Source organism: Acanthopagrus latus, chromosome 15 (assembly GCF_904848185.1).
Source record: "Acanthopagrus latus isolate v.2019 chromosome 15, fAcaLat1.1, whole genome shotgun sequence".
Taxonomy (NCBI): Eukaryota; Metazoa; Chordata; class Actinopteri; order Spariformes; family Sparidae; genus Acanthopagrus; species Acanthopagrus latus.
Genome location: NC_051053.1, coordinates 19,746,039 through 19,770,990, shown reverse-complemented (window position 1 = coordinate 19,770,990; position 24,952 = coordinate 19,746,039). Strand labels below are relative to the sequence as shown.

Below are 24,952 nucleotides of genomic sequence, written 5' to 3'. Positions count from 1 at the left end.
CAAGTCTTTTTTTTTTTTTCAGCTGATGTTTCCAAGCATCTGCACTCATTATGTTTCTCTGTTTAATTACTTAGGTTTCTCATTTAAGTTGTCACCAGCCGGACTACTACTATTACTGACTTGGTATCAGCCATTACCTTGGCTGATACCAAGGCATGTTTTTCCAAAAACAACACTAAAATAAAGAGGCAGGGAAATGTTACTGTACTTTACATAATCCTTCAGAATAATGCTTTTTTATCACTCTAATATAGACAATAAAACTTTCATTCGGTCAGTGTACTAACTTAAATACTCCGTAATAAGACATAATCCAAGATCACCTTGCAAATGATGCAAAACATGCTGATTGTGAAGCGAACGTGATTGTCTGCATCATCATTTCCAAAAATCTCAGTGTCTGCTCATCCAGACATAAACAGACATAAACTCCCTGGAAGGAGTTTTCCAAGTGTTTTCTGTGACCTAAAATGCCATTTACATGTGTACAAATGGCCAGAATGCATAGAAAAGCCATGTTTTAACCAATACTCATGCACTGGTATACAGGGCCTGAAATAAATGAACTTAACTTGAGTGATTCCAATAACAGCTCAGGAGTGTGAGCATGTGTTGTGCCTCAGTACTTAAAAAAAAGTCCCTGCCATCTGCAGTCCTCACTCTGTCCATGAGCTGTGAAAGAACATTTAGGGCAGTGAAGTAAAAGCAATGAAAAACATTCTATATGACAACAAACCTTGACTGTAAACGGTGTAAAGCGTACCTGTTCTGTAGCACACTTAGCAAACATGCGTGCATAGGAACCTGAGCTATAATAATGATCTACATGCGCTGCATGGCTTCATTAAGGGTTACATAAGGATGCTGTGATGTGCTTTTAAATGCTGAATGTGCAGCACTAAGCAGGAGAGGGAAATGACTCTGTCATCGTCTTACTGAAAGATCATTAAAAATGATATCCTCTGAGCCGTAATGAGTTATGACTGTGCGTTCAAACACTGTAAAGCTGCAGTTTCCTGTTTAATTTCTTTGTGAGGTTTTGCTCTTGACTTAACCCACGCTGCTCGGTCCCGTGAGTGTCATGAGTTAAGCAGAAGTGTGCTCCTCTGGCTCATGTTGGAGAGAGATTTGGAAGAAATGACCCAAGTGTTAAAAATGAAGCCAATGCCCAGCGCCGCCCCTCTCTCCGCTCTCATCCAACACCTCCTGCTGCCTCATTTTCTTCTTCTTTCCTTTCTCTGTTTATGCCCTCCTCTATTCTTTTTGCCCCACCTCAGTTTCCACATCTCCTCTTGTTTCTCCGTCTTCTCTTGTCCTCTCTTTTGTCTCTCTCTGTCCCTCTATTCCCCCCCTCCCCAGCCCTCTTCCTCTATTCATGACGCCTGTTTCTTCCCTCCCTGGTGACTTGCAGAGAAGGAAGGAAGCCTCTCCCTTTCCCCTCCTCCTCAACACATGTTCCTGCTATAATGTCTAAAGAAAAAAAAAAAAAAGAAAATGCTGCTGGCTATGTCACAATACAAAGCCACTTTAACCCTACAATGCCAGGCAACATGTGTCACCCGTATCATGGAAAATTGATTTTAAAAAAAAACTGGACAGCTGCTAAACCAGCGTAACATCCGATATGTTTAGTGTAGTTGCCCTTTGCTGAACAACAATAATGTTCACTGAATAAGTCCTGCATGAGATTACTTTGTCAAGAAGTCTGTCGTGTCTCAAGTAGTGTTTCTGTTGAGCCCACAAATTTCCACAGCTGTTATGTATCCAAACCCTGACTCACCCCTCTAGCATGACATCGAGAGTCATCTGTTTGAAAATAAAACGCCCCCGTGCAGTGTGGAATCATGGAGGCGAATCAGCAGTTGTAAAGCGAAATAACATCCCTGAGTTAACCTGAGGTAGATTGGAGCCACGCTGGTGCCGTTAAAGAGCTGTAGTCAGTGTCGTTTGGATGAAAGTCCGGTGCTTTTCTTAGACAGATCTCTCTTGCCTAAAATGCAGGATTGCAATATAGCTGCAAACGTTTGCAGTTGTTGTGTAATACATTTTCATTTTCAGAATAGACCGTGGTTTGCTTAAACACAATACTGACTGAGGCCCAGCTGCCCTTATTCTTCTTATCTTATAGAGTACAAGTTGGTCTTTCTGTGGCTTTGAGCTTATTTTCATTCTTTAACTGTGTGTTTCCTAGTAGTGGCTCATGCTGTCACTTCCCTTGCAGCTGACACTTGATTTCTGTATTTATTTCTCTCAGGGTGGGGTGTGTGAAGTGAGGCAATGCGGGTAGATGGGTGAACGTAATGCTGTGTTGTAGTTCAAGGGCGTGGTGCCCAAGGGCACATCAATAAATCACTCTAAGTATGAATCTTACTTGTAACATCTATGGTGTTAAGTTTGGTTAGGTTTAGGTGAAAAGATTATTTGGTTAGAGTTAGGGAAAGAATCATGATTGGGCTAAAATAAGTAGATGGCTACTTAGATAGGTTCCTGTAAATATTGACAAAGTATAACCATATGAAATTGTGTCATTCTGTGAAGACAGTTTGTTTATTCAGTCATGAAAACAAGAACTGCACCTCAGTATAAAACACTGACTTTTTGATGGGAAACAGGAAACAAGCTGCATTCTCTTAGGCTGTTTTATTGACCTTCCATCCACCCTGACCTCAAGGACTTTGTTTCTCTATGAAAGTGTCACCTGACTTTGTTATTTGCTCCTTAAATGTCATATATTGTGATTTTGGGGCAGCAGGCAAGAGTCGTAGATCCCCAAGAATGAGCACCCTTTGTCCATCTGCCCACTTTAAGAACCACTGGCCTAGAGCAACTCCTGATAGGATGCAATTGCAATATATATCATGCAAAAAATTCCCTGGAAATGCCAACTTGTTATAAAGTTTAAAAATGGCAATGAAAACACTTGCGGTTAAGTTACATGTGGGTCAAAGGCAAGTATTTTTTTTTTACCAGCACTGAAAGAAGGCCCGCAGACAGTGAGGATAATAGTGTCACTATGTGGAAAAAAAGCCAAATTCAACAGCAGATATGACAACAGCTACATAAAAATCAGTTTTATGGTGACTCGGGATGCAAATGCTCTAAAGTAGCAAGCTCACAAGACTTTATAAACATCCTCCCCACCCCATCTTCCAGTCCGTCAGACAAATGATAGCTCGTATTTGGTCCATGTTGTCAAAAACGTTGTGAAACCCCTGGTCTAGAGGACACGATTACTGGATTTCCTGCGGACAAAAGGAACGTGACTGATGTTGTGATGAACACTTGCAGAGTGGGATGAGGATTACTTTAAAGTATAATCAGAGTGGCTGACAGATAACTCAAAAAACTTGCCCTGCATGTGTATGTCATGGGAATGTAGGCTACTAGAGAGGCTCATTTCCTGTATTGCTACACGACACATGACTCTCGAATCTTCCGCTTTTTTCAACCCACTACCCACTAGTTTGTTTTACCAATTCAAAGATTTGTTCAGAAAGAAATGAAAAAGACAAGATATTTTTCATCTTCTTGGTCAATTCTCGTCCCTTCCTTTTTCTTCTTCCTATTTTCTTTTCTCTGTTCTCTAAACTTAACAATAATCTTTCTTTGTCTCCTCCTCACAGTTTTTGTTTCTGTTCTCTTCTTTTTCTTTCACACTCCTCTACCCTGCGAGTAATAAGTCTGTCTATTGTCCTAGTTTGGTTCCCACTAGAGGTTTAATAGTTGGGATAATGGTGATGATAATCGCTGTTACTGATTTTCCCATCATTAGCGGCACAAAGCAGCTGCTGAAATGCACCTATTGTTGCGATTTGATATCAACACAGGAACAGGAAATGAGAGTGTGTGTGTGTGTGTGTGTGTGTGTGTGTGTGTGTGTGTGTGTGTGTGTGGATGCGTGTGTATGTGTGTGAGAGAGAGAAACAACTAAATTGGTGTCTGGGGAGAGCATGTACTGTGCTCTGCACTGCACTTTTCCATGTCTTCACTCTGGGTTTTTGTGCTGTTAATTGCAACGTTGTGTATGTGCATGTTTTTGCTACATCCCTCAGCAGGGAGGGTCACGAGGTGATCATATCCAGTTGAGAGCACTCATACCTGCATCGTTTTTCTGTGATGCTGTGATTTATCACCATGCAGACCACCAAAATGCTTTAAATCTTGTCTCCACATTTGATGTAATTCAGTATCCTCTTACTGAGATAATACATTGATCGGCAATCCCCGGTAAACAGCAGTCAGAGGCAATTTACGCTCTTCAGCTTCAGCTCATATCCATAAGTGAGGCGTATTGAGCACCAGATGGCCACCAGCATCTAGTGTTGGCATCAACTGTCTGTCAGCGCTGATGAGAGGTTATTGATTGTTCTTAGTTCAGCTGAAGGTTAGGAATATGGTGTTGCTCCACCAGTGATGTCCAATGAGAAAATATTACACTTACAGAGTTTGTTTACCTTTCATGCAGTGGTTTTGGTGGTCTGGTTTAGCTCACTAATAATTATTTCCTGCCCATTGTTGAATGTGCTGAGCGTCAGGATCATCCAGCCAACTTTGCTGAGTGTGTTTGCAGCTTTTGGTCTGTGTGAAATTTGGGACATTTTTTTTCTGCTGACCATGTTGCTGCCTAAGCCTCTTAGATATAGTTGGGGAAAAAAACACTTCAATGTTGCCCTTTAACAAACCTTTATTATGCTTCTGTCAGTCGTCATTGAGAAGGACATGAGCTGAGATCAGTTTGTCTGTGCGAGGACTTGTTAAGACTTGACCGTAACATCTTGACCCATCAGCAGCCACAAAACAAACATTTGATTTAGACACAGAATTGTTTAATCTGTCAGTCAAATGTTAAGACTTGTTATCTGATAACTTGGATATGTCAAAAAGGGGACATTACTTTCACAAATCCAATGAAACTAGGCTGAGCTGCATGAAATTTGATAAATTGATTCAAGTGATGTTCCCCGTAAGTGCAAGTTGTAGTTTTAGACCACAATTTTGGAAATAAAACAAAAAGTTAGCTGTGTGGAGTTAGAAATAAGTGAGCTCACCAGACCTCTGTAGCTTGTTCATCATCATGTCTGATTGAGGCTAGTGCCTTAGGGCTACATTAGCCACTACTAGCATAACACAGAATCTCAAACCAATGCATTATGGGAAATGTAGGCACCAGGATTGAACCACCAAGGGTTAGGGTTAGGGAATGTGTGGAAATTAGAAGTATGTGGTTCAGCTGCATTCATTTTGGTGCAACATTTGTCCACCATGAGTCTAACAGTGTTATAGGAATGCAATGTTAGAGATTCAAGATTCACAAAACTTTATTGTCCATAGATCTATGCAACAATGGAAATGTATCTTTTGCTGTTGCATGGCTCATAAAATACATACAGTACATATTAAAACATCAAATGCACTAAAAGATAACACAATACAAGAAGTAACTGCATGTAGATAAAAACAAATCTGCGTAACACTCCTTTGAAAAATGTTTAGGAAGTCAATTCAGTCAGCACATTTAGTTTGAAACACAGCTGCTGTTAACACTGTGGATGTTTGTCCCTAACTTCCTACAATAACTTCTCCTCCTTCTAACTGAATGAATTAAGTAATTCAATAGAGCAAATTGGTAGAATCGGGGAAAAAAATAGTTGGAAGGCTATACGCAGGATTGCTTCTCTTCATCCCCCCGGGCTCCCTACAGTCAGCAGGCTGCAGCAGTAGCTGTTATGTAGCTGAAAAGACAAAAAAAACCTTCCTCTGCTTCAGTCTGAGGAATCACACACCACCTCTCCTTCCTCTGTAAGGTTGTGCACACACATGCACGTCCACCTAAACACACACGCCATCCGCACACTGTCTGCAGTATTCCAGAGAGTTCACAGCCCTTCTAATCTTTCAACGGGAAGAGGAGGAGTTGTGGAAGGACATGGATCCAGCCAAAACACACACACACACACACACACACATATGCACGCACGCACTGCAAATACTGTACTGGGACAGAGTTAGAAATAATATTCCTGCTTGGCAATTGTAAAGAGTTCTAGATTTAAACACGTTGTTGATCGGCAAAATCTAACCAACATTCCTAATTTCATGTAATAACAGGAATAATAATACAACTCGTCAGTGTTTTGCAATATGGATGAGTAAACACATTAGTCCAGCATTAGCTCTTACCAGAATGCTTTATTTATTGTATACAGTTAGGGTAAGGGTTAGATAACCAAATAAATAAATAGACAACCAGGAAGTGTATTATCTCCATGTATCACTAAACAATAACCCATTGGTCCATATAGAGATCTGTGCTGCGTGCTTGTATCGTGATTTTTAATGTCACATTTGTTTTCTTACTTCATGTCTGTCTTCCAGTTGATGGGTTGGAGAAATCGTCATCACTGGCCAGCTGTGATGTCGTGGTTGACAGTGCCACCAATACCCAGAATGCCCATGCGTCACGGCAGCAGCGAGGCAAGCTGTCGTCTCTAGGAAAACTTTTCAAACCCTGGAAGTGGAGGAAGAAGAAGACCAGCGACAAGTTCCAAGATCTCTCCAAAGGTAGGCTGTCTTGTGTGACACTGTATGAGCAAGCGATGACTGGCGTCTGATTTGCAAAAGCATGGCTTGTACTTTCAGATGCGTGTCGAACATTAAGTGTGAACAGGAGCGATGTTTCTCCCGCGAGAGCTTTAAAAGGAGATGAGTGAACACTTTGTTTCTCACTGATTCATTCCTGACATTTTGGCTTGGAAATCAAAAAGGACTGAGATGAACACAGAAAGCAGAGACTGTTTGACAGCTGCCAGGTGCACTTGACCTTTTTTCCTTCATGTGTCTGTGTGAAGGTTTTATGCCTCCGTGTCAGTTGACTTGAGGCTGTGTCAGAGAGCCAGCTAGAGCACATCACACCTGGAGCTCTTGTGGCTGAACTTGTGAACCCAGAGAGTGTTTTATGTTTCCCACTCTTTTAACACTAGTCAGATCCCGATTTCTAACCATTGGTTTCTTCTCTTCATTATCATCTTCTGATGAGGTGTGCTCAGGTGCGATGTCAAGGCAATTTCTGGATTTTGATCAATAATCCTTTGCTGTTTAAAGCTATACAACAGTGTTAAATGTTGAATATTACTTTCAATAATGGTTGCTATTGATGGTGACAAAACTTTATCAGCTCTGCCAGTTAGGTTATGTCTTCACTTATATCCGGTTGGTTAGTTGTTTTCACCCATATCCTTTTATGTGCTTGTTTTGATAAAAATCTGGTTGGTTGGTTGGTTGTTTGCTGCTCTGCTGAGTGCCATTCTTGTATAAACACTTTTGAATTGGGTGCATTTGGCATTTTTTTCCTGAGTTACTGAGTTTCTTTGAGTGTAGTACTGAATCAAGTCTTTGGATTTTCAATCCATTTTAAATGTCAAAAATGGTGAAAATTCCCATTATTCTTGCCCTGAAATTATTTGTTTTATCCAAAACATCCACCCAGAACACAAACATAAACAGATTACCATCAAATATGACAAAAGTAACAAAAGCTTATCTAACTAGTTGTCTATTGTTTTTATGTATTGTGATTAATTGACTAACCTTTGAGCGCCATTTGTGAGTTCAGCCATGAATGTGCTCATTCGGTGGCTCTGCTGTGTGGGGAAAAAACACTCATTGTGAACAGGGCAGATTGATTCTTTCTCAGGAAGTTGGAGCAAAAAACAGCAACAGCAGATGTAGGAGGATGACAGGGTTATCTTTGTATTTCCTCATCTCTGATTTGATTTGTGAAATTATTACATTTTCACAGTAAGGGGAGGGAAAAAAAGCTGTTGTGAAATGGTTTTATTTATGTATCTGTGAATTAATTTCTGTCTAAGACTAGATGAAGATATAGAACATGAAATCCTGTTGAGTCACACACTGACCGGGATGTTCGTGTTTTAGTTCTAGAGAGAAAGATTTCCACCAGACAAACGAGGGAGGAGCTCATCAAGAAAGGAGTTCTCATCGTTGACCAAGGTTTGTCTGATCATTTATTGACAAGTTTTTTATTATTCCACATTCCATTTGTAAATTATAAAACCTCATCACAATATTTGATAGTTTTTGAGGATAAAGAGCAGAAAATCATATGCCTGTTGTCCAGCATTTAAAATGGCTGTGATGATGATGGATTTGGAGGGCCATGATGAAGCTGCAGTTACAGTCCTTCACACTTCACTCGTATAAACCGTTGCTCGAAAGCTTTCAACTGTTTTCAACATTTCAACAACATTACTGAAAAGCAGAAGATTTCTGTTGCAGTAACAGTTTTTTTCCCCTCTAGATGAAACTATCAGCAGTGAAAATCTGAACGGCCATGCGACATCTAGTGTAACATCAGAGGAGGTCAAAGTTCACATCGAGTCTCCAGAAACACCGCAGGAGGAACAGGCCACTGCTCCCGTCAACACAGAGGACAAAACAGGTAACTGCTGGATCAATAACAGGCTCAAATGTAATTCATAAACTTTTTTCAACAAAAATCTGGAGTCACCGTGTGAATACCAGCAAAGGTTATCCCATGGACCACACTTTGGATTACGCATGAATTATCCAATGGGAAAGCCACAAGTATCTAGAGATATTGGTACTTGTACAAACTTGTCCTTTTTTCTCAGTGAAGGGAACTAAAGGGGACAAAATGTATTCAGGGGTAAAGTAATTAAACCTGGAGGAGAGAGAGTTACAAAGAGGCTCTTTCTCTCCAGATTTTTAATGGTCATGAAACCACTTTACACCTCTGGCATATAAATGTTTGCTCCAAGCTAATAGTTTTTTTGTTCCAAGGCATTATTCTGTAGTAGTATAAATGTGTAAAGTACTCCTTGAGTCAATACGGTTGAACAAATGTAAATGTAATTGTTAATTCATTCTTCTGAACAGAAAGTGCTGAAACACATCGTGTTTCTCTGGAATGTGGGGCTTTTACAGCCCTTTAGCAAATCCACTTTTATATGTTGGAACTAAACGCTGCAGCTTTTTTTAGACTTCAGTTGCTCTTAAGTCTTTTCCTCTCGTTTGTGGAATGCATTTGTATCGGCAGCAGTTTTCTGGCTGACATTGAATCCTCTGTGGGATCTCTGACCAGGTTTAATGTGTTCAAATAGATATTCCCATTACATCAGCCTGCAGCAGGCCGCATTCACAGTCTGAATAGAGCTGTAGCGATCTCCTAATGCCTCCCTTCGCCTCAGGAGACAGGCCACTGTTCTTCTGTCTGATGCTGCTTAAGTGTTGTGCTGTTCTCATCTCAACCCTGTTAGCATTGAACCTGGAGCCATTTGTTTGTTCATTTGTCGATAAACCGAAGGGCACAGGCAACAAACACTGCAAATGCAGTAGCAGAGCACGCATGCCTTCACACTGGAGGATGGGGAAGATTAAAGAGACTGTTTACCGCATCGGGAAGAGAAATATTTTTCCACTCACTTGTAGTCCTATTTATCCATCTAAGATGACTTTGGTGCAAGTTGCTAAGCTTTGGAAGGATGGACTGTAGAGATGTCTGCCTTCTCTCCAGTAGAAAGGAAATAGATGGCGCTCGGCTTGTGATGCTCAAGCGTCACAGAAATACATTTATCTACAAACTACACAAATCGGTATCGCCACGCAGAGCTAAGCAGCATCTACTCATGGATGAGAGGCTAGCCAACTTCCTTACCATTAAATCTCAGCCGAGGGGGGCGTCATCAGTGTTTACTTTCACTACATTGAGCCTCTCGTCCAATAGCAGATGGCAGGCTTTATTTTGCGTGATGATACGTTCAAAAGAAAACAGTTCTTAGACTGCTCACAGCAAGGTCTGTAGATTATCTTGAGTAACCAGGTCATGATTTCTTGATTTTAAAAGTATGTTTTTGGTGCCTTGAGCATCACAAGCAGAGCTCCATCTAGTTCCACTATATTCAAGAAAAGGCAAACATCTCTACCAACTCACACCACAACAATTTGATGGGTAAATAGCTTGACACCTTTAATGGGTTCATTTTATGTGATATCCCAAGCCTTATACATCATTCATTGTGATACCAAAACACTAATCAGAATTAACAGAGCTATTACTGTCCATCAACAACATTAGCCCAGCTCACCTCTTATCGTTCAATCTCTTTTCTTTGCTTGTCTGCATGTCAATTTGTTGCATGTCATCTGTTTGCTCAGATGTGTGACTTTTATCTTCCTTTCAATCTCTACATTAACCTCTAAATACCTGACTTCTCTTTCCTACTTCCTCTGATCTGCTCAGAGAGGTCTGATACTAAACCTCTTGCCCGAGGGAACCAGGTGAGACCTCGAGACGCTCAAGCTAAAAAACAGCAGAGTGCCACTCTGCCCGCCTCTTCCAAAACTGCGGGTGGCACTGCACCCACAACCAGGCACAGAGAAGGTGCCTCTGGAACTAAAAAGACAGCTAAAACCACAGGCAAGACAGGCTCATCCACTCAAACTAAAACGTATGCGCGGAGCACTAACACCATTAGTCGCGGGGCTGGTAAGTTCAGTTGTGTCGATGGTCTTCCCTGCCTGCCGCCCTGCATGGAAAACGTGCTTGTATCGCTGTTTGAATGGAAAGAAGACACTCTAATGTCATTTGCATATGTTATCCATTGCTTCATGTACTCTCCTTCATGTATTTGAAGTGTTAGTCAACTCAAGTTTCTGTCAAGTGGCTACAAAATGGTATTTCCCTGTCTCTCCCTCTTGATAGTGTCGTTTGCTCATTAGAAGAGATTTCCTGTCAAGTGAGTAACTGTAGGAGTGTTTTGCTACAATCTCTCTGTCTGTTTCCTGAGAAAGCAGAAGTGAAGATTTATTCGGCCACCACTATAAACGCCCCTACAGTACAACTGGGAATATATGTGTGTGTGTTTGTAAGGGAGCATGTGGGGACTGAAGTCAGCATAGCATGGCCCTCATAAAACGAGCTTAGACACACTCATGTGGTTTTGATTGATAGCATGACGCTCGGGCATGATCATTACCACAGTGTGTCTGTGTGTGCGTGTCTGTGTGTTGTGCTTTAAACTACAGTATAGTGAAACTAAACAGTACATTGCCCAGAATATTGCATGTGATGTTCATGTAGTCCTTTCTGAAGGGCTCTGTTTATTTTTTGTTGAGTTATTGGGGAAGTGGGACAAAAGATGTTTCATTAGTGTTTTAATAACTTTTTTAAGTTCATCCTTTTCCTCAGGCTGCTTTTACCAGCAAACAAAGACGCTTCACAGACACTTAAAGGATGATTTCATTCAGCTCTCACTATTCTATATTTGTCATAGTTTATAGATGTGATAACAAATGGTCATTTAGAAACTGAAAACTATTGTGCCTGGCAGGATGTTCTAATAGAACTGCCTCAAGCCAGATAAAGTGTGAAAACACTTTATGTGGCTTTATCAAGCGCACACATAATGTAGATTGTGGCTGAAATGATTGGCCTATTAATCGATGAATCAATGACAGAAAATTGTCAATGTAAAGCCTTTCAAGTGAATCCCTTTTGTCCTCTGGCTGTATGGGATTTTCATGTACATGAACTTTCAAATTGCTTTATTTTTAAATCATAGTTGGTGGAGGACAGCTTTAAGATTGACATATGCATAGAAGACTGAAGGCTGACAAAATCAGAGGAAAAAACTTCTGACACTGTCCACTTCACTTGCAATTAAGTTTAATGACAACAATGTTTTGGTACTGAGACCTTTATCAGGAGAAAACCAACTAACAACTCAGGATGCACCAACTAACAGCCAGTCAAAAGTGTCACAGCCTTTAAACATCACCTGTGAGAGTTCACTTCTAACATCAGTTTGCAGGCTAGCTAGCTAATAACCTCCTCAGCTGCAGCATAATAAATAGTATGTAAACTATGCAGCACAGATTGGTCAACTGTTTCTCGTGTTTCCCTGCTGGGGCTCAGCCTACAAGCTGAGGCAAAAAGGCATTTCTGGTTTTTCCCACAGAACTTTTTATCCATAGTTGATTAAAAAACAAAACAATTTAGTATATTTTAAAACCTCACTGACCACAAAAAGAGAAGACAGAGTTTCTATTTACGTAACCTTCATGTCTTTACTAGCACCTGGAGCATAGAAAGAGTCTAATTAGCCCCTCTCTGTTTTTCCTGCTAAGCTAAATCCTCCCATCCAAAGAAGACAGGAGGCCAACCAAAAAACGCTTCTGCCTCCACCTCCACCTCCACCCCTCGTTCCCGTGTGTCTAAGGACGGGAGCGGTGCAGCACAGAATGGTGGAACAGAAACAAGGACCAACCGGAAATCAGACACTCCCAACTCTTCCTCAGTGCCTCAGAAGGCCTCCGCAGAGACTCCTAGTCAACATGGGGAGTTAAAATCTTTGACCCTTTCCTCTGACGCCAAGTCTTCCTCATCAAAAGAGACAGAGGGAAGTAAAGATGGTTCTCAACCTGCTGCGAGTCCTAAATGTGCTCCCAAGGCCATGGCTGAAGGTGAGGAGGCCGATGATGATCTGGCTCCTAAACCTACAGTCCAGTCTCCCCATGTCAACACTGCTACAGAGGACACTTCCTTCACAGAGAGTGAGAAGGACAGCAGCTCCAAGGGGGACAAACTGGAAAAAGCAGGAGGGGAGGATGGAGAAGACGAAAAGAAGAACGGAGAACCGGAGTCTGCTGAGGAGAACAGCCCGAGGTAAAAATCAAGTAACAACACGAGTTAGTAAAACATTCCTTATGATACGTTATCTACACATAGTTGTAGCCGTAAGCTGATTGGCAATTAATGTTCAATTCAAATTAATTCTATGTAATAACATGAAACATCACCCTTTGGTGGAAACTCAGGATTTAAACAGATGTGTGTGCTCATCGTGTCTTGAAATTGTTTTACCTGCAGGTCAGCAGAGAACCAAGCACAAAAGCCTCAAGGCCTCAGTGTGAACACAGAGCAGGCAGAGGTGACGGTGATCCCGGATAGGCCGAGATACAGCCAGGCGAGTGACTCTGACTCTGACGGACCAATCCTTTACCGCGATGAGACGGATGAGGATGAAGATGACGAGTACACAAACAGTAGGGCATTGATTTTTTAAAATGTTTTGTAAAAAGCCAGTATGTCACCTTCATAACATTGTAGAGGAGCTTCCTCATGACTGATGACGATGATGATGTGCTTGTTGTTTGTATGAGGCTTTTCATTTTGAGTTTGCTCTTTACTTATAAATGCACTTAGGGTTCAGCTAAGCCTTTCAACAGAAACAAATATCAGAAGTGATACCAGTGAGGGCAAACTGTGTTGACCAAAGGCAGCTTGTTGATCAGACTTCAAAGGAAGTTAAGATGAATTGAGGTGTCTGCATTACTCTTCATCTGCGGATGGACACTCCCAGCATACTAAAACTTCATTTCCAAAGCCATGTATCATCACGTAATGGTTGCAGTGGTCGATACTTCATTACTATCTGCAGCTGATCTCAACGCAGAGTGTTTCAAGGCCCTAAGATCCCTGTGACAAGTCCCTCCTATGGCGTCTCTATTCCAGGCGCTCTGGCCATTAAGATCCGCCGACGAGATACCCTGAACATCAAGCTTGGGAACCGACCCAGCAAGAGAGAGCTGGAGGAGAAAAACATTCTGCCACGGAGCTCCTTGACAGAGAGGCATGAGCTTCGCCAGCAGATAGGCAGCAAACTAGTCAGGTACACACTTGTACACACACATACACAATCGGCATGCTGTGAAGATGTAGCTAGGTGTGATTTTTCATCATAGATTTGGCGGCTCTGTGGGGCAAATTTTATTGGTGTCGTTGTGGGCGGTGTACTTGTACAAATGATGCATGATACAAAAATCTGTGTTGAAGTTCAGTTTGGCCTTTTGTACCAGATGAGGTAGCAAGGCTTCGGTTTAACACCAACAAAGGGTGTGAAGTTGTCTTTACACAAATGTCACTGTGATAATTCTTGTTGTTTTTCTCAGGAAGTCAGTGTAAGTTGTAAATCTTTTCTTATCTCCTCATTGTAGAGTATTTGAAATATCTGAAAACAGTTTTCTCTTCTCAGGCGCCTGAGCCAAAGACCCACCACAGAGGAGCTGGAGCAGAGAAACATCCTCAAGCGTAAGTTTCTGGAATGCACTTTAAACTGGGGGATGATGTGATGTACTAGTTTTATGATTATCATGGTGTTTAGAAACTTAAATAGTTATTTAGATACATTTCTAGTGACAGTATCAGGAAAATCTAAATCAGTCAGTGTCTTGGTAGTCTGACTCACCAGATGTAGTAATGTGGTGTAAGTCTGCAACTGGCTGCCTATTTCAGTGAACACTTTCCTCCCCTCTGCTATCTATCTGTTACTGATTTTAAAATCCCTGCTGCTAAGGGAAAAAGCAACAATGACCTCTGACCCTAGCAACCTGTAAGCTGAAAATGGCAAGTTACCCTAACCCTAACCTGGTCACTAATTGTATGTACATAAGTTAGCAGCACCTCCACTTGCGGGGACTTAGTTTACCTCCCCATGTGCAAATGTACCACTCAAACATGTCCACTCCAAAAGGCTGTTCACTGCAGAGCCTTATAAGGGTTCTTGAGGAGTTCAGATCCACCGCTAGCGGTGCCCAAACTCTTTCTCCGGGGCCCCCCCTTTTTTTAGATAATATTTTCAAGCTAATATTTAGAGACACAGAGCACACTGTGGTCTCTTTTCATTACCCACCATTGTGTTGATGAAGCTGAGGGCAAGAGATGCCTTGTCAAATTTGGTCTTTGTTTTGGCCTTCTTTGGTAGCCTTGTTGCGCTTGGACATTCTCCTGAAACTAAAAACTTCGGAATGACGTCCGGCTGTAGAATTTGCTTAGAAACTTGCATTGGCCACTGTTGCTTCCCGCAGCACCACTACATGTTTCAAACATTAAATATTGATCCCAAGGTATTGTGGTGTTCCAGGTGTCCACTTTAGTCGGAGGCAGCTTGCCAGATCCAACCTTGTGTGTCACATTAATCAGATCGATGAGACGGATATGTCGGTCTAGATTATGAGTTACTGCCTATTAGAAGCTGATGTCGTCCGTCACACTGAGGTCTGTATTATTTTACAGTCCACCTCAGACGTGGGTTGATAGAGCCTTTATTTTCATCACCACATTAGCTGAAGATATGTTAGTTTATGTCAGTTAGCAGGCTGGTTTTGCACCATCTACACACTTACCCACCAACCCCAATAAATATTAAGCAGACTCTGTGAAACATTCAATTTTGTTTGTCATGGTACTGAGCAGAACTTAAATGATTCCGCTTGAGGGATTTAGACCGTTCTTGTGCCAGATTTGCATTTCAGGGACTTAAAAGAGGTATTTAAGCTTTGGGTATTACAATATCAAAGTCTAGCTGCTCTCAGCCTCACTGATGCAATTCAAACAGCTTTTACTTCTTCTCAAGAACGAGTAGTTATGTAATATCTGTTGCTTCATGCTAAGTGGAATAGTAAACAGCCCACAAACACAAGTTTGTAGCCTGTGGATTGAATTAGTACTCAAATACCATCCAGTCTGTAGGAGGTGTATTGCAGGTTATTGTGTGTAACATAACTCAGTTCCAACAACAGTAAAACACGACTATCAAGACAGTCACCTGAATAATATCCCGTTCATCCCTTTATTCATGACTGCACACTTTCACTTCCTGAGGGGTGTAATTAAATAAACAGCAGCTGTTAGGCCTAACTGCCAGAATGAACCTTCACCTTTATGACTGACTGGTGAGGTGATACTGATCTGCAGATGCAGAACGTTGCAGCGTCTTGTTAAAACTGGAGCCAAAACTTCACAGGGCACGTTAGCCTGGTTGTATCTTTTTGTGGCGAAATGTGCTGATAAGTTCGGTCTACAACTTCACGCCAAAGGCCAAGATGAGATTTACTGTGTGACATTTAGGAAAAAACACATAAGTTTTACATAGAAGACTTTGGTGGCTGGTTCCTGTGCCATGAATCCCAGGCAGGTTCTATTTCTACCTCTGATGGCACCGCTAGAGGTCAAGGAGTTTACCTGCATCCCAGGCCCGGTCACTGACAAGCTGTTTACACACACACACTTGTATACTGTACATCCGTGAAGACAAGTTTACTAATATGGCCAATCACCACCTTTATATATAAGAAAGTTGCAGACCCAGAAGGTGTGAAATGACTCTGTCACTTCTCTGCATGCAGAAAAGAATGAAGCCGAGGAGCAAGAAGCCAAGCAAGAGATTAAAAGGAGACTTTCCAGAAAGGTACTGTAAACACCAACCACGCACGCACAAACACGAGAGAGAACAGAGAGGACACAGTGAGGCTATATTTAGCGACTAATATGTTTTGCTCCACCTTATGAGTCACCTTAGGGGGTTCTAAAGATGTTTTGTGTGGAGGAATCAGTCCATCTAGTGGACACAGCTGGAACTGAAACTTTCTTCCAGCTGAGAGGTGGGGAGTTTTCTGTCTGTACCACAACAGCTATGTGATAAAAGATGCTTCCTGAGAAATTTTTTAAGATAATCAGTACAGGGCACAAAGGTAAAATGAAACATCAGCACATGTGTCATATTTTAGACTTTAATAGAACTCATACCAAAATTCCTGAATTTGTTTATTGTCATTTATTTTCCTCTTTCTGTGTGTAGCTGAGTGTGAGGCCTACAGTGGCAGAGCTCGTCGCGCGCAGGATCCTGCGGTTTAATGAGTACGTGGAGGTAACAGACGCCAAGGATTACGACCGGCGGGCAGACAAACCCTGGACACGGCTTACTCCCGCTGACAAGGTGCTACAGCTAATACGCCGCGTCCCACAACTTTTTTGCTTTTATAACGTTGTTTTATCAATCTGTTCCAAGTCTGTGTTGTATATTCTATTCTATAAAATAGTATCATAAGATTTAGATACACTAGGCCTAAAAATGTAGGTGAACTCCAGTGTGGTAAAAGATTTCAAAGTACACTGCATGGACAAAAGTTTGTGAAGCACTCCATCTTTATGTGATTGTTGAATATTTAATTCAAATGTTGTAATAGCAACCTACATCCAAATGTTAGCTGCAGGGATTTGCTCCCCGTTCAGCCACAAGAGCAGCTATTGATGTTGGGCAATACTGTCTGGCTCACAGTCTGTGTTCCAGTTAATCCCAAAGGTGATGGATGGAGTTCATGTCAGGACTCTGTGCAGGCTAGTCAAGTCCACATCTAACTCAAAAAAACCTTTCATTTATGTACCTCACTTGGTGCACGGAGGCATTGTCATGTTGAAACAGGAAAGGGTCATCCACTAACTGTTGCCACAAAGGAGAAGGTGGAATATTCTTCTCTGAAATATTGAGTTTTAGCCTAAAATGAACCGTGAAAAACCGGCGCAGACCAAATACAGAAAGAGTATAACTGCATGCGCCAGGTCCAATGTGCAGATGTCGTCCACGTCCTTATAAAACCTCATCATACAAGCCCTCAGGGAGTGTTGGAGGGCAGTGTCTTTGTCAAATCCGCCCTCTGCTGTTCATTTTAAGAACTACACAGTACACACACAGTCCCTCAGCCCCAATGTTTGAAAACCAATAGAGGGCTTAACACAAATAGAAACACAGTTGGAGGTGTCAAGGAAAGAGTTCCATATGTTTCAAAAGTTTATTACCTTTTTGTTGGTTAATAAACTGAGTGATTTAAGTAGAGCTCAGTTCAGATGTTGGAGAAAATGTCAGGTTCTGATTTAGAAAATGTCTGATAAAAGATATTGCATATAGAATAAAATGTTGTCTGGTCCCCTGGTCACCCATAATAACCCTGTGCATAATGTTACAACGCTATGAGCTATGGGTAATTCCCTTAGGCAAGGTCTGCAGAAATGTGGACTTACAGAAAGTGGCCATAAAAGACTCAAAATGTCAAATGAGAGAGCCCTCGTCCAATTGATGATTTGACTGTGGGACAGCCCTAAACCCTTGTGGACTTACCAGGAATCCACCAAGTCTGTGAGTGTACTCTGGGATTGGGCCCCTAATACCTATTCTGAACCCTCACAGACTTTAATTTGTATCACCTGTGTAATCAGTACATGTGCCTGAGTGCAGGAGAGAGGGACAAATGTTGTATGATGAAAAGGTTAGGACATCATGTCACCTGAGCCAGTCAAATGCAATGCTTATTGTTAGTCTGTAACTAACTTTACACATTAATCATATATATTTTATTCACTGTTGTTTAATAATGACAGATAACAAATGCCCCAAGAGAACCCAGAGCAAAGACTCCTGTTTACTTTGTTGTACATGTAATCTTGCTCTTGGCAGCACTTCTTTAAATCATGTCCTGTCGACATAACAATAATTACAGCATGAATTGTTGGTCGTTCCCTGTGGGGATGTCTGGAGCAGCACAGATTTATGGAAAGGATGCATAAAGAGCTCAGAATGTCCACATGAGATGTCACAGACTGGATGTGATTAGACTGAGTTACAGCTGTGTCTTGATGGTGTGTTCGATGGAGAGGTGCATTTGTAATATCCTTGCGTGTGTGTGTGTGTTTCCATCCCTCAGGCTGCTATCCGTAAGGAGCTGAACGAGTTTAAGAGCCGCGAGATGGAGGTTCATGAAGAAAGCAAACAGTTCACCAGGTACTCCAGCGGTCGATGACCTCCACCATTTAGCTCAACTCTGACCGTATCTTACGCTTCATTAGTAATTTATCACCATAGATCCTGCAGTTTATTAGCTCACATCAATCAATATTTATATTATTCTGGTTCCCCCAAGCCATTTCCCCTAACCTCATTAAAGTCATGATATACACCTGGGTCGTCTGCAGTTCATTAGCCTCAGGCATTGATTCAAAGTTCCGGTTCACTCGCTTATATGTTATTAGATCTGTGTGACAGGGTTTCATATATTGTATTGCTGTATAGAGTACAGAGAGAATAACTCCACCAGGAAAAACTAATGTGTGCTGTGTATATATATATATATACACTGCATGACGTTTTTACAATCAATCAGCTAAACAAACATTTTAAATCCAACCAGTTTCTCTTCAGTAGCACTTGTAATATATTTGTTACTTAGACTTGCAGGAGGGTTCGGGTTGTATTTGCACTCTGTGTGGCATCAACTCTGCATGTTTTTCCCGAATTAAAAGATCAAATCAAATTCACAGCAACTATTGCGACGGATAAATATAATTTTGTTTTTAGCAAACATCTCCGGTGTGTGTGTTACAAGTCAAAAGATGTATATTGTTATGTATGTATTAGATGTGAGGACAGAGTTGTTTCTTATTTGCGCTTCATTTAATCCTTACGTTGTGTTGCATTTGCAACCAGACAGACCCTTTACCAGAGACAGGCAATTGAAATTCAACAATTACCGTTTATTGCGGCTGATTTATTGACATGTTGACTCTACTTGAATCCTAGTGTCTTGTAAAATACTCACCCAGCAGGGAAAGGTGCATGATAATTGAGTTATACTGTGTATGTATTGTGTTTTCATGAATTACAGCCAGTGTGTTTGTGTTTCCAGATTCCATCGGCCCTGAGTGCTCTCACTGCCAGCTGGACGTCGGCACCGCTCCGCTCCACAGCTCCCAGCAGTCTCCCGGCCCTCCCTCCAGACCCCTCAGTACACAGCTCGGTCCACTTTGCTCTTGCACCTGATGATATGTATTTCTGTCTACAGTGGCAGCGTCGGGTGTGTCTTAAGGCCTCGGCCCGTCAATGGACACCAGTGAAACATTTGCACATATCTTTAGTCAGAACAGTGATGTGTAAAGCGCTCTGATTAGAACCATTTATTTATTGTAGATGGCCAGAACCTGCTGGTATGTGATGTTTTTGTTTGTTTGTTCAGTTTACTTCTGGCTCCAGGGAGGAAAACTGGGGGCAAAATTACCCAATGCAGGAGTGAATGTGGCTCAGTGGTACTAAAGAGTTGCCAGGAATGCCTTGTCATAAGCTGTCAAATGGCCATATATGGGCATCCTCCCTGTACCGGAAGCGGGGGGTGATTGGATGTTTCCGTGCTGATGTCAGTGTCCATGTCATAGATCAGAGAGGGAGGAGAGCCAATTTGTTCTGCTCTGATGTGCCTCTTGGAGCTGAATCTGAAATACTGCAGTTCATTTTTAGACATATTTAACGTATATTGCCACTAGAGGGCATTATATCATAAGAGTTATAGAATATAAGGACATGTATGTAGATAAAGAATAGCCTGTGAGTGTTGTATTTATGACTGCTGAGGGTTCGGTGCAGTGAAGTGCAATGAATATCACTCCAAAGTTCAAGCCAATTTGAATCCCTCAACACTCCTCCGGGTGCTACACGGTGACCACGTATCATCATTCACCCTGTTGTTGAGCGCAAACCTCTGATCGTAAAGTGCTGGACTCAGTCTTTGGAGGGTTTTGACTTCAGCTTTTCATTTTTAGGTTTTTTTGGGCTGGTGCTCTTGAGTGACTTAGTGCCAAAGAAAAAGCAGGAATTTGATTGTATGTTGGTTTCCTTCTTTGTGAGTTTCAATGCTTCACTTTTCTTGACTTCATACAGTGGTGTTATGATTGACAACAGGCACTGGAATGTTCACCACTGAAGCAATCAGCTGGCCACTTGGAGAATCAGAGATGTACTTAATAAAGAATTTAATCTGACAGCCTTTGATAGAAACATAAGGTCAGACTTGCAGACAAGTGGCCCTTTCACATCTTAATATGCACCGTGAATCCAGGTCTGTTTTTAACCAACAGATTTTGATTTCTCTTCTCCTGGCGACCAGTTTTAAAGGAATTGTTCAAATTTTTGGCAGCACACCAGAACAATTAGTCGATTCATTGATTAAATGGTAAACAGAAAATTGACACGAAACTTTTCCAAAATCGATCTTCTCATTTAACTCCTGGCAAATAATATGTTAAAGGGTCTCCTAAAATGTCAAACTGTTCCTTTAATATCACATGTAAGTGGCTAAAACATAGCTGCTATAAAAATGTAAGCGATTCCTTTTCTTCCTGGCACATTTGGACTATGAAGGAGGCTCGTGTCCTCACTGTAGATCTCCGACTCTCACGACACACTGAGAAGGACAGATTTATTCCCTCCTGCTACTGAAATGTGCAGAGGTCATGACAGGAAGTGATGTACAGTGATGGAAAACAACCAACAGTATTCAATGATGTCAATGTGTATGTTGTTAAATATTGACTATTTTGTACAGAATGTATATCGAGCATGTGCATACGTTGAAATCAATTTTACTACCAATATGATGATACAATAGAATTTTGATGTGAATGTTTTAAGCTCTGATTTTAGTTTTTCTTTTATGATCCCCATATGATGATAAGGAAATGAAATGTTCAGCATATCAAACGCAGTTAAAAAACTGTCATGTCTTCTTTATCAAGCCTGTTTCCAAACAGACTGTGGACACAGACAGTGTAGGCAGAGAGAACTCTCTGTGGTTGTTTCAAGTTCTGTTCCTCCTTCAGTTTCACTGATGTCACCAGGTGTTTCATGGATGGTGACTCAGTTTAGAACCAACGTATAAACCTCTCTGGACCTCCGTTTAGATTATTGTTCTTCACGTGACCAGAGTTCAACCTGTACAGAACAGAACAACCCGACAGGATGCAACTTTGGCAGGAACATAATAAATATGCTCAAATTTAAACTACACTGGTTTAGGAATAATGCATATTATCTTCTTCTATTAATGTGAACATTGTACAACAAAACAGCAGATGAAAAAACTGCTATAAAGGACCAGAAAGATCTTTTTATTTTAGATACTCGAAACAGAAGTCCCAACATTTCTGAGTAAACATCAATATGCTGCTATCATTTCTTTAAAAAAAAAGACTGAATTAAACCAAATAAATTATAACTGGTAACATGTATGTTAAAGGTGCTCTATATAACAATTAGCCACCTGCCAAATTTACTCCAGGCAACAGTCATTCTCTGACTCTGCCCGGACTCAGAGCACCAGGAGAGTGTTGGTGTTCTTGACTTTGAGATTTATCATTTCTTCAGGAACAAAGTGGCTAGGGGCTAGCTGGTTAGCATGCTAACTTCAACAGACGTCTCTGCAACCCCTTACATAGATTTCTTTTACGTCAAAGCTGTTATTTATTCACATTCTGTTTTTTGAAAATCATTTTTGAATGTTTTTAAATGAAGTTCTTACATATTGCGCCTTTAAACTCGCCCAATTAGCATTTATAAGCAGTATACTAGTCACTTGGTAAATGGTTATGTACAGTTGTTGATTTTTATAGATAGATAGATAGATAGATAGATAGATAGATAGATAGATAGATAGATAGATAGATTAGATTAGATTAGATTAGATTAGATTAGATTAGATTAGATTAGATGGACAGAAACAACACGACAGATGAATGATGGTGTGAGAGGTGGATGTGTAAATAAGCAACAGAGATTATAGTGTCTTGTCTCCACTGCCCCCAAGTGGCTGAAAGAAATTAGCTACTGTGTTAAGATGTGTTTGTTTCTCCCTTTTAACTTCTTATCTGAGGCATCCACAACTGTTGAGTGAACGTAAATATTTGATATATCAATTAAAGTATATTCATAATCGTAATAAATATAATGCCACAAGCTTTGAACACATTTAGAAGTGGCTTTAAAAATAAAACCTGTCTGAATGATTTGTACGTGTGCAAATGGTTAATAAATGATTTGTAACACTACGGGGTCAGGAAATGTTCGTCACCCGTTATGGATGCACCTTAACTCAGAGAGCATATAAATGTTGACAAAGTACATAAATACTTAAAAAATGGTCGACATCAGTGTGCATTATAAACCATTTATGGAAAGTTTATATGTTGCTTATAAATGCTAAACAGCGACATTAAAGTGTTGCCTAATGGCAAGCTTTAGAAAAATCTCACTTGTTTGTGTAAACACGCACAAAAACGTACTCTGTAGTCCTGGTCCCCCCCCCCCCCCCCCCCCCCAATGTCTGACTGTCACTGCTGTTGAGCGAAAAGACTTTTAACATCATCGATCTCTTGTTCATCTCGGGGAATTCACACCATAAACCCTCCAACTTTTTAAATTGACTCTCCCCCGACACCACAGTGAGTTGCTCCAAACAGCACAACTGTATGTTTTTGACACAAGATTGATCTTTCAAGTCATAGGATGACAATGTCATACACCCAAAAATAAAAAAAATAAAAAATCAGCTACTGTTACATCCAAACTGTGTATAATGTTTTTGTATATAAAGAATTGTGTAAAATCGTCTGATTCGTCATCGTGGTTTTCCTTCCTTCCTTTCTTTAATTATGACAGACTTGTGTGTATATGAGGCAGGAAAATAAAATGTGTGTAATGAGGATGCAAACAGCAGATGCAGGTAAACAGAGGCATGGGTTCAGTAAAAGAAACGTGGGCACTATAATAAGGCCCAACTAGCTTGTGAGAAACGGTTTAACGTCATTGCTCCCCTCTGTCTTTCATTCTGGAGGAGCTGGTTTTTAGGAGGCAGATTTCTGAGTCCCTGAAGGCCACATCTCCTACTTCACTATTCAGACGTGGAGTGGAAAGCACGGAGCTCAGTCTCAGATGGGCTTTAAGTTTAAATACATTACATCATTCCCTGCAGATTTCCTGGACTAATTAAAAACCGAGCCAATTTATTATTTTTTTTTCTACTAAATTTCCGCTGAGGGTCCAAGGACGGCCATGAGAGAAATTTACAGCCTGTCCGAAAAATGCGAAATTGCTGCAATTAGTGCCAATTAAGCCTTTCTAGGATGTTAGAAAAGAAGAAAGAAAGCCTTTAATCGGCCGTTCTCATCACCGTCCATGTGCCCGGAGCTTGTGAAATATTGTCAAGGGATGATGGCGAAATTTCTCAGAGAAATTTACAGTGAACTTTGCTGCGTTTTTTGGCTCCCAGAGAGTTTCTTCTCAGGGGAGAAAAGGACAAATGATACCGCCAAAAAGAGAGATGGTTTTTTTTTTTGTTATTTTCAGAGGGAGGGGGAATTTACTATCAGGTGGATGGCCGTAATATCAGGTGTAAACGTTCTTTGTGCCCAGAGGATGAATCCTATTGACCGCTGTAACTGAACTGTCCTCTGTCGCCACCATGAGGTCTGGACATTTGTGATTTTAAGGAAGCAGCTCAACAGTTATCTGAGACATTCATGTCACCTTTGACTTTTAGGTTCAGAGTCGACACAGACAATGTTTTCCCAGCATGCTGCTGTTAGGATTTTACACCTACCCTCGTGTATCACAAAGCGTTGAACCTCTAGGATGCCCCTTTCATACCCGATCATGAGATACCTGTTAATAATGAACATCAGTCAGAATGAGCCTATAACTGACAAAAGTAATGTAGACAGTGACCCTGAACACTGAGGTTAATATGAGACGTCAACGCTGACTAATCTGGTAATCGCGTTTCTCCTCACATGTCTTTTCACGCTTGTGGCCCGGTCGCCGACAAATGAAAAACCAAGGGGCGGGGACTCAGTCTATTCATATCTTCTGCGTGTTGTCAGTTTAATTTGGCAAATGCAAAATAAGACGATTCCAGTAACCCTAATGGCTGCTTTCCCGGGCAGGGAGTCAATATTCAAATGCACCTCAGTCTGCAACAGGCAAACCCAATCTGACGGCAGGACCGAGACGTGAGCCGCATTACTCTGCTGCGCTATTAAAACCACATTTTGCCAAACAGATTCCTGATGAATACTCAAGACGAATGCGGGTTCTGTGAGTGTTGTTTGCTGCCCTCGTGCCCGGCCATGTGCAGGATTTGTCGGCCTCTGGAGTGCATTTATCGAGCAGATCTCTGAACCTTTGACCGAGTGCGTGTTTTTATTTTATTTCTGTGGGAATGGCCATTAAAGTATCCACTTTCAGCCCAGAGTACCAGCCTC

The 24,952-nt window shown here is 41.2% G+C and overlaps 1 protein-coding gene across 3 annotated transcripts in view; it reads left to right on the top strand.

Annotated features, from left to right (window-relative positions):
* phactr2 (phosphatase and actin regulator 2) overlaps window positions 1-23,302 on the top strand; it is a 36,663-nt gene extending 13,361 nt beyond the window's left edge. For 2 of the 3 annotated variants that reach the window (XM_037122743.1, XM_037122742.1), the window contains exons 2-13: window positions 6,376-6,561; window positions 7,936-8,010; window positions 8,318-8,458; window positions 10,280-10,525; window positions 12,166-12,703; window positions 12,908-13,083; window positions 13,553-13,709; window positions 14,073-14,128; window positions 16,225-16,286; window positions 16,677-16,814; window positions 18,577-18,653; window positions 19,555-23,302. In XM_037122743.1, the coding sequence (XP_036978638.1) occupies window positions 6,376-6,561; window positions 7,936-8,010; window positions 8,318-8,458; window positions 10,280-10,525; window positions 12,166-12,703; window positions 12,908-13,083; window positions 13,553-13,709; window positions 14,073-14,128; window positions 16,225-16,286; window positions 16,677-16,814; window positions 18,577-18,653; window positions 19,555-19,570 (1,868 nt within the window). In that variant the 3' untranslated portion in view covers window positions 19,571-23,302. The remainder of the gene's footprint in view (window positions 1-6,375; window positions 6,562-7,935; window positions 8,011-8,317; window positions 8,459-10,279; window positions 10,526-12,165; window positions 12,704-12,907; window positions 13,084-13,552; window positions 13,710-14,072; window positions 14,129-16,224; window positions 16,287-16,676; window positions 16,815-18,576; window positions 18,654-19,554) is intronic. The other variant, XM_037122744.1, reaches the window with a different exon arrangement.
* The last annotated feature ends 1,650 nt before the right edge of the window (window positions 23,303-24,952 follow it).